Here is a 17,438-nt window from a genome sequence, read left to right as displayed (position 1 = left end):
CCCAGCACTATTTTCATCTAAAATCACGACATTCCTAACAATATATTTCACACACAAAAAAAATTGAAAATGTAAACTGTTAGCAAAACTAGTGTATGTGCTTAAAAAGCTACACAAGTGCCAGCATTTGGCATCTGAGCGCCTTCAAAAATCGAAAAATTTCTCAATGGGGAGGGGCACACCTCCTCCCCCTAAGACCCCTCCCCCAGGACGGCGATCAGTATACCCGGCACTCAGGAAATCCTGGGCACATCCCTGCATATAGGCATGCATCGGTTATTACATCGCATGCCAATAACATACAATCATTTGTCGTGTTATAACCCTTCCATATTGGTTATAATTATTGGGGAAGTCGTTACAATAATAATGATAATAATAATAATATCAGTTTAACTATTGAAAAACACATTGCACATTATTTTTCTTTCAGTAGGTGCCCGAAAATTCTCAGCATATTGCCCGAATTTTCACAAAAATGTTTGGTTGGGGTGCCGCCCCAACCCCCCCCCCACCCCCGCCTCCTACGCCTATGCACAAAGGTAAGTTCGATTAGAAATTACGATATGAAAAGTCAATATTTCCAGATATATAGTAAATTTTTGTTATACTAATAGTTGGGAATTTTGACACGCCAATTAATTACAAGTAGAAAGTTCGAAATAAGCTAGTTTGAAATTTGAAGGAAATGTACACTTTTGATGTAACAAATCGAAAAATTGACTGACTTGCTTTATAAAATCAATAAAAATCATAATCATAAACGTTAGATATGAGTGTAATAGAGACTGACTTCGATCAGCTTGCGTCTTTGATAAGTCAATGAGGCTTCTTCGCAATTTCCTGCTTGCAGGAGGATCTAAAATACATACATATAATATCAATAAAATCCTTGAATCAATTGATAAAGACAATCTAATCCCAACAAAAAAGACACAATAAAAACATGCATATTCAGATTCAGATATGATTTCTCATTACTGTATAAAGGGCTTGTGGCTCACCCTCAACCCCCTCGCCCCTCGACTACGCCACAGCCCCTGGGAAATATTAAAACAGAAATCTATAACAAGTTCTGCACGGTACTGGGCCGAGTTATCTTGAGTCTAAGTAGTTATTCGTTTCGGTATAGAGAAGTGAATAGTGTGGCTCATTATTATGTACGCTAAAACCGAGTAGTCTGAAAATGATAGATTCCGAATAGGTCGTCTGCAACGCTGTACTACCAATGAAGGCATGAGTGACCAAGGCTCTGCATAGGTAACGGTTAGACAACACACTACGGTTCGTTTCAAGGGGTTAATTAGATTTCAGTTACTCGAACCCTATTATTATGGAATCATTGTATTGAAAATGAACAGATCTAACTCGGCCGCGAGATTAACCGAGTTGAACTAGGCCTACTGTAGGTTCAAACCAGGCCTAACGTTACGCCAAACGTAGTAATACTAGCGTCAGTGCACCTAGGCTAGCGCTTATTTAGTTCTGTGCTCTTCGTACTTGTAACTTGTAGCAACGGTGTAAACTTGACTATACCAGTTTTGCTGAGTCACAATAAGCCTAGCTGGATTGACTGCTCTCTCATTACATTGTTCATCTAACACAAGTTTGACATTGCAAACATAAACAGAAAGCCTTAACTTGACTTTGTGATTCCATAGGTTCCACATAATTTGCTTAATTATGACTAAATAAATGTAGGCTAATGCAAGTGAGTAAACTTTGTCCAAGAATTCAGTGAGAACCAGAAGATCAGAGGTTATCGGCTCTTCAGATCTGCCAACATGGTTGTCACGAAACTAGGGAGATTTTACATTTTTTATGCAAAAAATATGGAGATTCAAGAAAATAGGGGGTGCTCTAGTTTGCAACTGCAGCATTCAAGTGCATTGTGCCTGAGGTAACACAGACGGCTTTATCTGACTTCTTTAGTGCTACTAATACTACTGTACGTTTGAAATGTGATGTCAGTGACTAACAAAGATATATAGCTAGCTAGGCTGTAACATCAAATGGTTGATCCTGAAGGACTGTCTCTATTGAAAACTAGGCTAACCTGTCCGTTCTAAAATTAAAGGGTGTGAAGACTCGCGCAAAAAGAAACGTCCAAAGCCGGTAATCTGACCTAGTTCCAAATGAGGTGTAACAGAAGACACTACCATCGATCACAGAAAATACACACGCACAGCTTGCTATTATCGGTAATTAGTCAGTACATACAGCTGCGGTCAATACCCACAGCACAGTGTACAAACAATACAGCGATGGACATCTCAGGTCCAGCTAAAGATAACAAGGTATCACAACAAGGTAAGAAAGGTGAATGTTTAATTTGAATGTTCAACAGTCAACAACCTGATGCAAGAGAATTCAGGTTGCAAGAGAATTCAGGTTCCTAGCAGGAAGTCCTGCATACCACACCATTTTAGTGTTATTGACTCATAAAGATGCAGCCCTGAGTAACAGACAAGTAACTTAACCAATTAAGAAAATTGCCCACATTTGACTGACAATACCTGATGCAGTATGAGTGAGTCATAACAATGACAAACTTGTGCATTGTTCGACTCACTTTTAGAATTCTCATTTGCCAATATACCTCAACTGAAGTCTGCCTTCTTCTTTTCATGCTATTACTAGTTCTAGCCTTTCTTATCTCAGAATGGTATGGCTTTGAGTACAGAATGTACATAACTAAATTACAGAAGCTTTGAAGTTCCACCTGTCTTCATCTCAGAATGGTATGGCTTGAGTACAGAATGTACATAACTAAGTTACAGAAGCTTTGAAGTTCCACCTTTCTTCATCTCAGAATGGTATGGCTTTGAGTACAGAATGTACATAACTAAATTACAGAAGCTTTGAAGTTCCACCTTTATTCATCTCAGTATGGTATGGCTTTGAGTACAGAATGTACATAACTAAATTACAGAAGCTTTGAAGTTCCATCTGTCTTCATCTCAGAATGGTATGGCTTGAGTACAGAATGTACTTAACTAACTTACAGAAGCTTTGAAGTTCCACCTTTCTTCATCTCAGAATGGTATGGCTTTGAGTACAGTATGTACATAACTAACTTATGGAATCTTTGAAGTTCCATCTTTCTTCATCTCAGAATGGTATGGCTTGAGTTTAGAATGTACTTAACTAACTTACAGAAGCTTTGAAGTTCCATCTTTCTTCATCTCAGAATGGTATGGCAGTATGAATGTACTTAACTAACTTACAGAAGCTTTGAAGTTCCGCCTTTCTTCATCTCAGAATGGTATGGCTTGAGTTTAGAATGTACATAACTAACTTACAGAAGCTTTGAAGTTCCACCTTTCTTCATCTCATAATGGTATGGCATACTATGGCTTTGAGTACAGAATCTACATAACTAACTTACAGAAGCTTTGAAGTTCCACCTTTCTTCATCTTAGAATGGTATGGCTTTGAGTACAGAATGTACATAACTAACTAACATAAGCTTTGAAGTTCCACCTTTCTTCATCTTAGAATGGTATGGCTTTGAGTACAGAATCTACAAAACTAACTTACAGAAGCTTTGAAGTTCCATCTTTCTTCATCTTAGAATGGTATGGCTTTGAGTACAGAATGTACATAACTAACTTACAGTTGCTTTGAAGTTCCACCTTTCTTCATCTCAGAATGGTATGGCTTTGAGTACAGAATGGATGTATGTAACTAATTTACCGATTTGTCTTATTTTTACAGATGACTTTTCTTCGTGTATACAGTGGAATGTGCTGTCAGCTTTGATGCAGCGAACTAGTGTATACCTTGAAAACACCTTGAGAACATGGCACAAGTTGCTAACACTGGGGCAGATGTCTTTCTCTGCCACATCAAGAAGGATGAATCATTTGTTAATTTCATATCTGGTAAGATTAAAGTCAACAATGGGAAAGACTACTGTATTGCACATTAAAATCAAGACATAGTGTGTTCAAACCAGTGTAAAACTTTTCAGTCCTTAATGTTGAATGTCCCATGAAATTGGAACAAAACTCAACCAACAATGAAAATGTTGTTAAGGAATAGGCAGGCATGTTGTAGCATGATAATGTCACTCTGATGTCGTTATGAACTTTCTGCTGATCACATCTTTTCATTCTGTCACATGATGTGAGAGATATGTTGAAGCTCTCTGTGGTAGTAAGCCATCAGTTTTCACTTCATCATTAGCAATTTAGCATGATCATATTAAATTGAAAACCATCAACATTCCTACTTTGGTATAATATTTTACTTTCTTTGTACTGTGCATAACAGAGGATTTGTGGAAGATTGGTTTTCAAGTTAGCATTAAGTATATATTCATTCATACTTAGTAAAGATTCCTAAATCCTATTGGTCCATTCAGGTCAGCTGACCGTGGTTAATCCTGTGAGTAACGCACGATAAAATTACGGGGCATCACTTTAATAAATCTTTGGTTATATGTAACCAAAAAAGTTTTGTTTTATCATTTTTCCCCCACACAAATGGTAGTGTATGAATGAATGGGGTTAATCAACGGTCTAGCGTGCGTTACTCACATGATTAATGCACTCCGGGTGTTAATGCTATCGCTGGATGCACTCGGGCTCCGCCCTCGTGCATCGCTTGCATTATCCCCCGATCGTGCATTAATCCTGTGAGTAACGCACGCTAGACCGTTGATTAACCCCTTAGTAATTAACATCAAAGTCAAAAAGAATTGTATTCCTCTATGTATAAGAAGGAGAGAGAAAGAGTGTGTATTAATTTCAACGTAACCATATTGTACACATGATTTATGAATTAACTGTATCAGTTTTCATCTTCTAGGGAAGCTTCAAGAGCATGGCTTTTCCATCTGGCATAATGATCTAGCAAAGGGTGAAGAGAAAGGTATTGCTCTCCTAGAGGCTAAGGTAAGTCATCTTTCTCATGAGGTATAGATTAGTGGATTAGCTTGCAGTATGACACCCACTATCAAACTTAACACAACATGGTAAATATGTCCATTACTTATGCTGTTACGATAGTCAAAATAAAAACATTGCTTCCATAAATAGTACAGACTTACACTTCTAAACCAGTGTTGGCCAATTCATTATTGGCTAGGATAATGGATTGTCACATGTGGTTTTAGCATCAGCAACATGAGACATTCAGTTTATTATTACACATAATATATGACTTTGCATAGGTTTACTGACAAAACTGCATAATATAGCATTATTCACTTCCCACAGAAACAATTTCTACTCACCGATGTTGTATCATATTAACAAATTCAGAATTAATTTTTCTGTAAATTTATTACTATACCAAGTGAGCAATTGAATACATTCATGAATTCAGCTTCTCTGAGTGATTTTGATCAATTTAATAATTCTGAATAAAAATTCCATAACAATGTATGTCATCAACTTGACTGGTAATCATAATCAAGTAATAAAGAAGAAATAACAAATATAACAAATATATTATTTTCCAATTTGCATCTTTACGTGTGATTCATATACAGTGCTACATGTAAAACTGTTTAGGCAACAACCAAATTGGCTCATTTGTTATTTCCTTCTTTACTTTCATTAGGTAAAAAAAATGTCATTTTAAGATCTAGTCAAGTCTTTGGCAATAGCTTGTCTGACTCAAGTCATAGTCATTGACTTGATTGATTCTGTATTTCCTTCTTTTTTTTTTAATATTGGTTTATATATATCTAGGTTGGTGTGTTAATGAATTACATTGCGATATAATTTGGTGTAATATCAAAATAATGTTCTTTTTAAATTGTGACCCAGACACAACAAACTACTTTCAATGCCCAGTGGTACATGCTAACATTCTTAGTACATTGAATTACAAATCCTTCTGATAACGTGTACCAGAAATATCCAACAAATTGCAACAGCTGTATAAACAAGAACAAACCCAAGGCTGTTTTTAATTTGTTCATGATTGCATATTTAGCAAAGTTCATGATGCTGGTAATGCAGTATGCATAAGGTTTTTTACTAGGTAAATTGCAGTTATTTTGTATTGAAGGTGTACTGTAAAGTGCCCTTTAAAGTGCTCTGTTAAGTGTACTGTAAAGTGTAAGTGTACTGTAAAGTCACCCCTTCTCATGATTTACAGGTAATTCTGGTTGTTCTGAGCTTGGATTCGATTGGCTCTAAGTCTCTGAATGATGAAGTTGCCCTGGCTTATATCTCAGACAAGCCCATCTTTCCAGTCACTGTGCATGACTATAAGCTAATGGAGGCAGCTCTGGATTTTTCATTGTATGTACTTTGCTTTTTTACCCTTTAAAATCTACAGTTTTTCCTGAAGGAACGGATGTGAAATAGACCATGTGAAAAAGCTTTTGGGCAGGGAAAATTCAGTTTTGCTATCGCACATAGTTATTTTAAATTTTTATATTCATTTGTAGCGCCACCTATTTCTGTGACCTCTTTAACTGTCTGTGATTGAAGAATAAACTAACACTATGATGATGCTTTTAGCAATATGTTGCTCCTTTACAAACTTGTTTAAATGTATGGCCTTCAATCTCCAAGCAAGGACTTAACAAATTTCTTTTTGGTCTTTGGTCAGATAGTTTTAATATTAAATTCACTTATAGTTTGTCACTAGTTGATTTCTGACACAGTGATATCGTTGACTATTTTTTGTTTGTCACAAAGAACATTATTCGTTACCTTTTCCATTTAGGAAGCTAATATTTTCAGTTATGTATGGGAGTGTTTACATTGCAAACTTGATCCGACATCTGGATAAGATCCTGGTCACTGCCAGCATCAAAATAGGAGGATCAGATCCAGATCTGAACTGGGTATACATACTACAGCCGTGATCTGTATCTAGTGTAAAAGCTTCCTAAGTATCTTGATGCTTTCTACTGGAATGTACACACAGGCCAATGAATGTGAAATGGTGAAGATAAAGGACAGATCAAGTTAGCTAGTCCAGGCGGGGCGGACAATTGTTGAGATGGTGTATCTAATGTGTTTTACTCAACTGTTTTATTTCGGGATCACGTAGTGTAAAAACAGTTCAGATCCGGATCTGATCCTCCTATTTGATGCTTGCAGAGACCAGGATCTGATCCGGGCGTCAAGATCAATTTTGCAATGTAAACACTTCCGCATCAACAGTGACAAGAGATATCCGGTGACCGCATTACATCACATGTATTCTTGTGTGAAATTCCAGTCCTGTATCATGCACGTGCTAATTCTGACGTAGATTGGGTGCATGTGGGCCGTGCATAGCGTAGTTGTGTCTCCCTAAGGCTGTACACCATGGCAACGAAATTTTTCAGAGTATTCGTACTACACGATCCGCAGCTGCGCATGACACATTTACAATCCAATTTTTTACCAACATCTGGTGAATAGCAGGAGAGGATTAGAGTTCAACTCAAGTGTACATGCGTCCGGATCAAAGTTTACCCCATGGAGAGATGATTGTCTGATAACATCAGGGTATCTGATCCGGATCTAGTGTAATTTAAGCACCCTTAGGCATATATGGTCAGGTATGGTGTGTGTCCCATTAGCTTAGGGCAGGAAAATATGCTATGTTTGTGAAAGTTTATTCAAAGCTAAGATACTAGCCTACCTGTAGATACAAATATATTAAGGGTAAATGGAACTTGTCAGACTCCACATTCCAGTTTCAATTAACCTGGTATAAAGTACCCATAACTTTTTATGAAGAATTGAAGGGTATAAAAACCTCTGTTGATTTATTTTCACTGACCTAAATAGATGTGCTGATGCATGACAAATTTGTAACGGTCATCCGGTGGTCAGCAGAGTCAATCATATTTCTTCGGGTCACTGATTCGAATCCCATTGTAGCCATAAGTTGCTTGGCTCGTTTCCATTTATAATTTTCCTGTCAGTTCTTAGTTATTGATTTACTAAATTAATTAAAAGGTGATTTTTCTCCTGACATCCTTTCTGTGCCGCCTTGTGGGTTGTCTAGAGTCAACCTGGGGTGGGATCCCTGGTTACATGGTTGCCCCCCTCCCTCCCCCCTCCAGCAAATAAATGGATATGTAGAGATCACCACCAACTATAGGGTTAGATAACTCAGTTGGTAGAGTCCTGGGCTTGTCATCTAGAGGTCATCTAGAGGTCGCTGGTTCGATTCCTATTTCTAACCATAAATGTCCTTGCTCTTTTCCATTGTATATTATTTCCCAGTAAGTTTTCCATTGTTCACTTACTTGTACAATACATATCTGCTAGCCTTCATTAGACTTTAAAGGTGTGTAACACTGACACTAGTCATCTGGCTGAAGTAGATGTATGCTGGTAATCCATATTAACCTTCAGCAACTTCAGAAAGTAGAGATCATGTTGGCAACAATAGTGGAACCATCCACTGCATTTCTTAAACCAGAAGGTGTCTTCTGTGATCATCTGTGCTCTCTGAACACAAGTCTGTTTGCTAAGTGTTCCATCCTTGCTTGTTGATGTTACTTTAACTGTGTAATGGTAGCCCGTCATGTACAGATTCCAATCATATAGCAGTTGTGCAGAAAGTTCATGAATGTGCCCAAAAGATTGCAATAGAATGAGTTATCCCATCCTTCACTTTCTATGTTAATTTATATATATCTCATTGAGTTGGCAACTAGATGTCCAGATAAATTTCAGTTTGTATTTAATGAAGCAAATGACCTTAGGACTTTTGCTGGCCATAGCTATTGATGTAAGTCATGTCTTATGGGTAATTCCTCTATTGATCATCCTACCATCTACTTACTGTTGTTAACAGAGTTAATGGTAAGTATTATCTACAAGGAAATTTGTGAATATGATGTCATAGCTGTGTGATAACTCAAATGATGCATAGTATGACAGTGTTAGTAGCACAAGCAGGTGCTTAAGTTATAAAGAGTTTATCATTCATGTTGTAAAGGCTGCTTGATCTATTACCTAAATTTTGGGGGAATGGGAAATAAGGTTCCCATTAATTTTTTTTTTTTGGCCACCTAAACTTCATATTTTCATTGTTATCACACTGATTCATTGTAGGAAACTTATCGTGGCAAAACTCAACTGGAGTTTCTTTCAAGTGGATCAAAATGGTGCTTACAGTGAGGAGTTCTTACCTGTGCTGGTGAAATCCATTTTCAAGGTGCTATCCCACGATGTAACAGATTCCAGATCACCAAGGTCATCCATGGTTGAAGTACCTTCCAGCATGATGCGAGAGCTGGAATCGTCAGGTGCTGCAGATCCTATGACCTGCAACAGATGGAGAGAGAGAGTAAGGCTGTCGATGATGAAAGAAAAGAAGAAAGGAATTCCAGATTTCTGGGAAAAGAACTTCAAAGACAAAACTGAAATTCCCTGGACTGAATTTCGAGCTGCCTTTTTGAGTAGCTACAAGGAGAGGATTTTGATGCAAATGCCAGAAGATAAAGTATCCTGGATTATTAATTTGATCTATGGAGAAATCTTATCACTGAAGAAGACATTTCCCAAGCGTTTGTATGTGTCGTTTTGTGGCGGCGGTGCCAAATTGGAAGGAGATTGTGATAGGTTCTACCATCAAGTCATGGACTATGCCAGAGGAAAGATTGCTATGAAAGAAATATTCCACATGGACAGCACAGTTAGACTTATTGCCATAAACAACCTAGGTAAGCTTTTCTTAAGACTGAAATCTCTGGTTCTCAAAAATATGTCATATAAGTTTCAAAACAGCATATATGAATAATCTATAACTCATGTTAAGAGTATGGAATTCATTGCTGGGACAAGATTTCCTTTGAATTACTCATTCTATTGTTTGAAAAATGAAGTGCCTAACAATTTGTTTCTTTTTATTGGCAATGACTTTGTGCAGTCGTCATTCATCAGGCACATTTAACATCACTACTTAACTCTCATGAAGTCAATTACATATTACTGCTATCCTCTTACCTGAAAGATTGCAAATTGAAGATAAGCTTCAATGTCAGACATCTGATCCTTTTACATTCAGTGCTGGAACTCAGTAAGGATCTGTTCTAAACCTTCTTTAGTAAAGCCTTGACATTACTGATGATTTTTATCGACTCGTCTTCAGCGTCAGGAATACTGATAATTATCAAATTATACTTTATGAGAACCTTTTTCCATCCCTGAAGCTGCTGTTCTTGGAGTTATTATTGATAGCAAATTCAACTTTAACAAACACACCAATCAAACTATAGTTAAAGCCTACAGGCTTACTTAATCATATAAAATTAGTTAGTTATCACAAATGTATGGCTTCCACCTGTTAATATTATAATAAATTTGTAATAATATTAATAGGCCATGATCAAACCTATCCTTATGGGAGCATCAACTTATTGAGCAATACCCACAGTAAACTAAATGAAACTATGACCACCCACAATCAAGCCTTGCAAATCTGGTTCAGGCTCCAAACGTTTATTTCTGCTAAAAATGTTTATATACTAGGGACTTACGAAACAAGATAGCCAAAATGTGACTTCACAGAGTATCAGTTGTACTATGCATCATTCCAAAGAAAGTGGAAGAAGAAGCAATTATGTACAGCACGTACCAAGTAATCATGCATTTACAAATAAGATAAATAATTGTATAGTAGATTCCAGTATCAATTTATCAACCATTAGCAAAGTTTTATGCCTGCCATACAAAACAGAAACAAAATGTGTAATTTGAATGATACCAGCAGTTGCATTAGGTTTCATTTAGCCAATAATTCTTTGGTCACTCTTGCTATGTCCAAATTTTGCACAATGTGTACAAAAGTAGCAGAACAAGTACGGTGAACACTAAATATAAAATACATCTACATTGACACTAATATGATAACCATATTTGTTAGTTTTGTTCATTCAATATTCATCTTGCATACATATCAGTTTCTGTTCCATTTCCCAGTAAGCTTAAGAGAACTCTAACCACCTCTCCGATTAACCCTTTCTCCAAATATAACAATTCAAATTGGTATGTTGTCTCTTATCTTATCTTCAGGTCAATTTCAGACTGCATCTGTAGTTGGTGTTTTGAAAAGCCTCTTAACAGATAAAGATGCCAACATCAGGACTGTGGCAGCCATTGCGATTGGAAAAACAGGTAAAATATCAAACTTGATTCATGGGCTGTAGTTATCATTCTATCCTCAAGTTGTATACAGTACTGGATCCTTGTAGGTAATAATGCATATATGCAAATTGTGCTCATGAAATGAAACATAGATTGCTGTTAACAATGTTCTGAAGTCCAAATAGTCAATCAATATAACATTCTTGACATTTCTACAAAGGGAGAACCAACACATAAAACTAATTCCTGCTCTTTCTCCCATATTTTTTTTTTTTTTTTTTTTTAGGTACAACAAACCAGAGGGTGATCAAAACCCTAATGGCTAAATTAAAAGATGATGACAGAATGGTGAGAGAGGCATCCTGTTTGTCTTTGGGTCACCTGAAATCTTCTCAAGCAATCCCATTGCTGGTGGACATCTGGTAGGTAGGATGGTGCACTCCTTTGTCATACTCCATAATCGTGGCAAAATGCTTTTAATTTAAAGGCAGAAGATGGAAGTAATGAACACTAAATCATGTGTATACCGAGCCTAAACAATTGACTAGACAGTTATCTTACCAAGAGGGCACAGGGTTATGTTTGTGTTGGTGGATCAGTTATTTTACCCTGAATGACAAACGTTTTGTTTCCCTGCAGGAGAAATGATATCATCTCAAACGTGAGGAATGCGGCCCTGACAGCCTTGAGGATAATGGACAGTCCACTGGCCAAGGAATCCATCAGGGTTACTCAACTCTTGGATGAGGAGGTAGAAAAACTGAAGAGTAGCATGATCAGGAGACACTGATTGGATGATACAACAAGTACTTACTACAGTATGTGGTCATTACTAGCTAATTTAGTGTCAAATTAATATGTTATAGTTAGTATGCCACAGTTTTCAACATCAGGGTTACTCAACTCTTGGATGAGGAGGTAGAAAAACTGAAGAGTAGCATGATCAGGAGACACTGATTGGATCATGATACAACAAGTACTTACTACAGTATGTGGTCATTACTAGCTAATTTAGTGTCAAATTAATATGTTATAGCTAGTATGCCACAGTTTCAACATCAGGGTTACTCAACTCTTGGATAAGGAAGTAGAAAAACTGAAGAGTAGCATGATTAGGAGACACTGATTGGATGATACAACAAGTACTTACTACAGTATGTGGTCATTACTGGCTAATTTAGTGTCAAATTAATATGTTACAGTTAGTATGCCACAGTTTCAACATCAGGGTTACTCAACTCTTGGATAAGGAAGAAGAAAAACTGAAGAGTAGCATGATCAGGAGACACTGATTGGATCATGATACAACAAGTACTTACTACAGTATGTGGTCATTACTGGCTAATTTAGTGTCAAATCAATATGTTACAGTTAGTATGCCACAGTTTTCAACATCAGGGTTACTCAACTCTTGGATAAGGCAGAAGAAAAACTGATGAGTAGCATGATCAGGAGACACTGATTGGATGATACAACTAGTACTAATTACAGCATGTGGTCATTACTGGCTAATTTAGTGTCAAATCAATATGTTACAGTTAGTATGCCACAGTTTCAACATCAGGGTTACTCAACTCTTGGATAAGGAAGAAGAAAAACTGCAGAGTAGCATGATTAGGAGACACTGATTGGATGATACAACAAGTACTTACTACAGTATGTGGTCATTACTGGCTAATTTAGTGTCAAATTAATATGTTACAGTTAGTATGCCACAGTTTCAACATCAGGGTTACTCAACTCTTGGATAAGGAAGTAGAAAAACTGAAGAGTAGCATGATCAGGAGACACTGATTGGATCATGATACAACAAGTACTTACTACAGTATGTGGTCATTACTGGCTAATTTAGTGTCAAATCAATATGTTACAGTTAGTATGCCACAGTTTTCAACATCAGGGTTACTCAACTCTTGGATGAGGAGGTAGAAAAACTGAAGAGTAGCATGATCAGGAGACACTGATTGGATCATGATACAACAAGTACTTACTACAGTATGTGGTCATTACTGGCTAATTTAGTGTCAAATCAATATGTTACAGTTAGTATGCCACAGTTTTCAACATCAGGGTTACTCAACTCTTGGATAAGGAAGAAGAAAAACTGATGAGTAGCATGATCAGGAGACACTGATTGGATGATACAACTAGTACTAATTACAGCATGTGGTCATTACTGGCTAATTTAGTGTCAAATCAATATGTTACAGTTAGTATGTCACAGTTTTCAACATCAGGGTTACTCAACTCTTGGATAAGGAAGAAGAAAAACTGAAGAGTAGCATGATTAGGAGACACTGATTGGATGATACAACTAGTACTAATTACAGCATGTGGATGTGGTCATTACTGGCTAATTAAGTGTCAAATTTATATGTTATAGTTAGTATGCCACAGTTTTCAACATCAGGGTTACTCAACTCTTGGATAAGGAAGAAGAAAAACTGAAGAGTAGCATGATTAGGAGACACTGATTGGATGATACAACTAGTACTAATTACAGCATGTGGATGTGATCATTACTGGCTAATTAAGTGTCAAATTTATATGTTATAGTTAGTATGCCACAGTTTTCAACATCAGGGTTACTCAACTCTTGGATAAGGAAGAAGAAAAACTGAAGAGTAGCATGATCAGGAGACACTGATTGGATGATACAACTAGTACTAATTACAGCATGTGGTCATTACTGGCTAATTTAGTGTCAAAATAATATGTTATAGTTAGTATGCCACAGTTTTCAATATCAAATATCAGAGTATTAAATAAATTTGCCCAAAATATTTTCAAAGCAATCGTTTGGCACGGTTGGTGTCAGTATAGATTTTTTTTCTAGATTTGTTTTGATGAGGGTTGAAATAATGTTAAATTGTCAGCAGCCACTAGGATTTATCATGTTAGGTAGCTTTAAGGGTGATGTGAGTAACAGTACTAATCACATTAATGTAAACAAATATGAGTAATTTCATAGCTATATTTAACTTCCCATTTGTGCAATGTTTTGATTTGAATGCAGCTGGTACAGTTAGTAATCCTACATGTGAAGTGCAATATCACAAACCGTCCTATTCTTTATACATGCAAGGTATGCTAGTAGACCTTTGTTCATCTATGTGATATGCATTGTGGACCAAAGGGGAAAAGATCATATGCATGTCTTTCATGAGTACAAAGAGGTCAAACATTGCTCTTAGTGGAGTTCAAAGGTTATATCAGATCAACAAAGGTCAAACATAATATTCTTACTTGAGGTCAAAGGTTATATCAGATCAACAAAGGTCAAGCACAGTATTCTTAGTTGAGTTCAAAGGTTATATCAGATCAACAGAGGTCAAACATATTATTCTTGGTTGAGTTCAAAGGTTATATCAGATCAACAAAGGTCAAACATAATATTCTTACTTGAGGTCAAAGGTTATATCAGATCAACAAAGGTCAAGCACAGTATTCTTAGTTGAGTTCAAAGGTTATATCAGATCAACAGAGGTCAAACATATTATTCTTGGTTGAGTTCAAAGGTTATATCAGATCAACAGAGTTCAAACATATTATTCTTAGTTGAGTTCAAAGGTTATATCAGATCAACAGAGGTCAAGCACATTATTCTTAGTGGAGTTTTAAGGTTATATCAGATCAACAGAAGTCAAACATATTTTCTTATGTTAGGTTTGTTATCAAGAAGTCCAACATTAAGTTAGTGTCATTCAATCTTTCAGTGAATCCAACCCATGAATAGGTAGAAACAGCTGAATTGTAAATTTTGTGTTATCTTTCTTATAATTCCTTTCAATTTTAACATTTTGATGTGTATTTTGAATATTTGTTGTGAATTAGAAACTATGTGCTTTGCTCAGCATTGAGACAACTTTATGTTAATCATTTAATGTTATTTAAATATCTGTCCTTAAATGTTCACCCTGGCCTATAAACTGACTGATTAGATAGTGCAAGTGTTTTTGTCTTTTACAGTAATTTAACTCTCAAAGGGAAACCTTTTGTACTTAAGCTGACCAAGATAATTTTAGTATAGTTGTAAGCTCTGTACACAATTAACACCATACACAGCATTAATTTTATAATAGTTGTAAGCTACACAAACTCAATACACAGCAGTAATATTAGAATAATTTCAAATTTCAAATTGTTTTAGGCATTGTGATTTAAGATCTTAGAATTCTGAACCTTTACCTATTCTACTGCACTTTTGTAAGATGAGAGTTAAAGTGTTCTAAATTAAGAAAGAATTGTTACATTTATATAAATATATTCAAATATCTGACATTGTCTTTATCCACAACTGGTCAGTGGATTTACATACAATGTATTCTCACAGAAAAGCATCTTATTAAAATAATTATTAATTTAATAATAGTGTTCTCTACCCATTAGTAATTTCATTCCTACACCTACTATAATGTTAGAAAATCAGCCTTGTTGGAAGTAGAATTACTTTGTGACTTCGTACAGTAGTATGTATTGAGTCTTTCATGTTGGAGTTTTAGAAATTTATATACATTTGCCATAAGGAAACCTTGAATGAGTGTGCATTAGCTTGATGTATCATATTTCAAATCTGTATTAATCATTGTGGATCATTCAGGTCCATCTGGCTTTAGTTAACTTTTCCATCACTAAACATCGCACCTTGTTGTGTAAGAATGTAAGGGATATTGTGAGGGTTTGTTTAGCTCGAAAGATGCCATTGTGGTGCCCAAATTGATGCCTTTGAAACCTGAATCTATATAGCAAGGATGCTGTTAGGATCTGTGGTGGAGTAATTTGGAAATTGCTTATTAAATGCATTGAAGACTCGCCCTAAACAGCGTGCCGCCATCTTTAAAAAGTTAACTTTCCGTTGCTTGCAAGTGAAGTTTTTTTCTTGTGGCTACAAAATACAGACAGTAATGAAAAGGGATAATGATAACTGGACCAGAGATGTCCATCGCTGTAATTGTCTGTACACTGTGCTTTGGGTATTGACTGCAGCTGTATGTACTGACTGTACACTAGTGTCTAATTACCAACGGCAGCAAGCTGTGTGTGTTTTTTCTGGGATCGATGGTGGTGTACGTCCAACACTTCTGTTACACCTCATTCGAAACTAGGTCAGATTACCGGCAGTAGATGTTTCTTTTTGTGCGAGTCTTCACACCTTTTAAGCTTGAGTTTCTTAGACACGCATCTGGCTATAAGTTATTTGGGTCGCTTAATAGCTCAGTGATTTTTATGCACAGATAAGTTAAAGAGATATTAAGGTTTCAGTTGGACTTGACCTAGTTCCACATTTATTTATGAGTTTACTTGGTTTGCGGGTCCAAACATGCCTATCTCGCAGAGTTGTTAAATTTCACTCAACTCTGATTATCGTAACAGGGTATCCTCCTTGCATTAATCCTCTGTAAGTGTAATAATTTGAGTGACCTCACTGTAGTTTTCGTGCAGCTCTTAATCAAGTTTTTCTTTGAAAGTCTTAAATCATGTTCTGCATATCTCTGCTGTATAATATTTGCAATATAATTTCATCTGCATTTGTACTCGATTGAGAAAAAAATAAATCATATTTTACAATTCAAAGTTTGAAGCTGTTGTCTATACGTGTCATCTTTAAGATATGGTCAATTTTGTGTGAATGAAGACAAAACCCAACATATATATCATGAAAAATATGATTTGAAATGCCGATGGAATGTAGGAAATAGGCATCGGCTTATTAAATTAAGATCGTTAATACTGTAACTGCGGCAAAGTGACAAAACTCTGAAAATAGACGATTTGTCAAGATGCATGAATTCGCCAAAATGAAGAATATCTAGGCTAAATATTGACGATTTGATGACTATAGTTTTTTTTCCAGATTTGGAAGAGTACAAGTCGGTAATTTTCAGGTGTTTGGCATTTTGACGAGTTGAAACCCCACCCCCCCCCCCGAACCTCAAATTTCAGTTTCTTGTCACTTAAGCACTATTACATTAGTTCTAGTAGGTTATAACAATCCTATCTGAACTGGTAGGTGGTGTATAATGGGATAAACTGCTGATAGTTGTTATACTGGGGCTATATTTCTTCAATGTCATTCTTGTTTCTGTATGAGATTCATAGAAACTCATTAGCTATAAACTTTCGTCACGTAATTAATTACATAGGAAACTGAGTCATCCACTTCAGCAAATCGAAAACTAGTGGTGGAAAATATGTTGTTGTTTTTTAGCCCTAACTGCAGTTATTTGGAATTGTTCGGTTTGTAAATCGGTGTGTATCATTTTAACTGTTTAAGGAGGCCAGCTGCAATTTTGGAATCATAAGCCAAGTGTCCACTGGATTTAAACGACAAAGTGTCACTTTGTTTTCATCTCAATTCAAATACATTTAACAACTACGTAA

The 17,438-nt window shown here is 36.2% G+C and overlaps 1 protein-coding gene across 3 annotated transcripts; it reads left to right on the top strand.

Annotated features, from left to right (window-relative positions):
* The first annotated feature begins 1,046 nt into the window (after window positions 1-1,046).
* LOC139980991 (uncharacterized) lies at window positions 1,047-16,305 on the top strand. 3 transcript variants are annotated; one of them, XM_071993075.1, is made up of 9 exons: window positions 1,047-1,284; window positions 2,078-2,310; window positions 3,718-3,884; window positions 4,813-4,898; window positions 6,112-6,257; window positions 9,024-9,634; window positions 10,986-11,087; window positions 11,344-11,479; window positions 11,697-16,305. In XM_071993075.1, the coding sequence occupies exons 3-9, from the start codon at window positions 3,803-3,805 to the stop codon at window positions 11,845-11,847; spliced, it is 1,314 nt and encodes a 437-aa protein (XP_071849176.1). In that variant the 5' UTR covers window positions 1,047-1,284; window positions 2,078-2,310; window positions 3,718-3,802; the 3' UTR covers window positions 11,848-16,305. The 3 variants fall into 3 exon arrangements, with proteins under 3 accessions (XP_071849176.1, XP_071849175.1, XP_071849174.1); XM_071993074.1 differs by lacking the exon at window positions 2,078-2,310 and having other exon boundaries at window positions 1,048-1,260; XM_071993073.1 differs by lacking the exon at window positions 2,078-2,310 and having other exon boundaries at window positions 1,048-1,284.
* Window positions 16,306-17,438: the final 1,133 nt, after the last annotated feature.

Source organism: Apostichopus japonicus, chromosome 15 (genome assembly GCF_037975245.1).
Source record: "Apostichopus japonicus isolate 1M-3 chromosome 15, ASM3797524v1, whole genome shotgun sequence".
Lineage (NCBI taxonomy): Eukaryota > Metazoa > Echinodermata > Holothuroidea > Aspidochirotida > Stichopodidae > Apostichopus > Apostichopus japonicus.
This window is presented reverse-complemented; position numbering and strand designations above follow the sequence as displayed.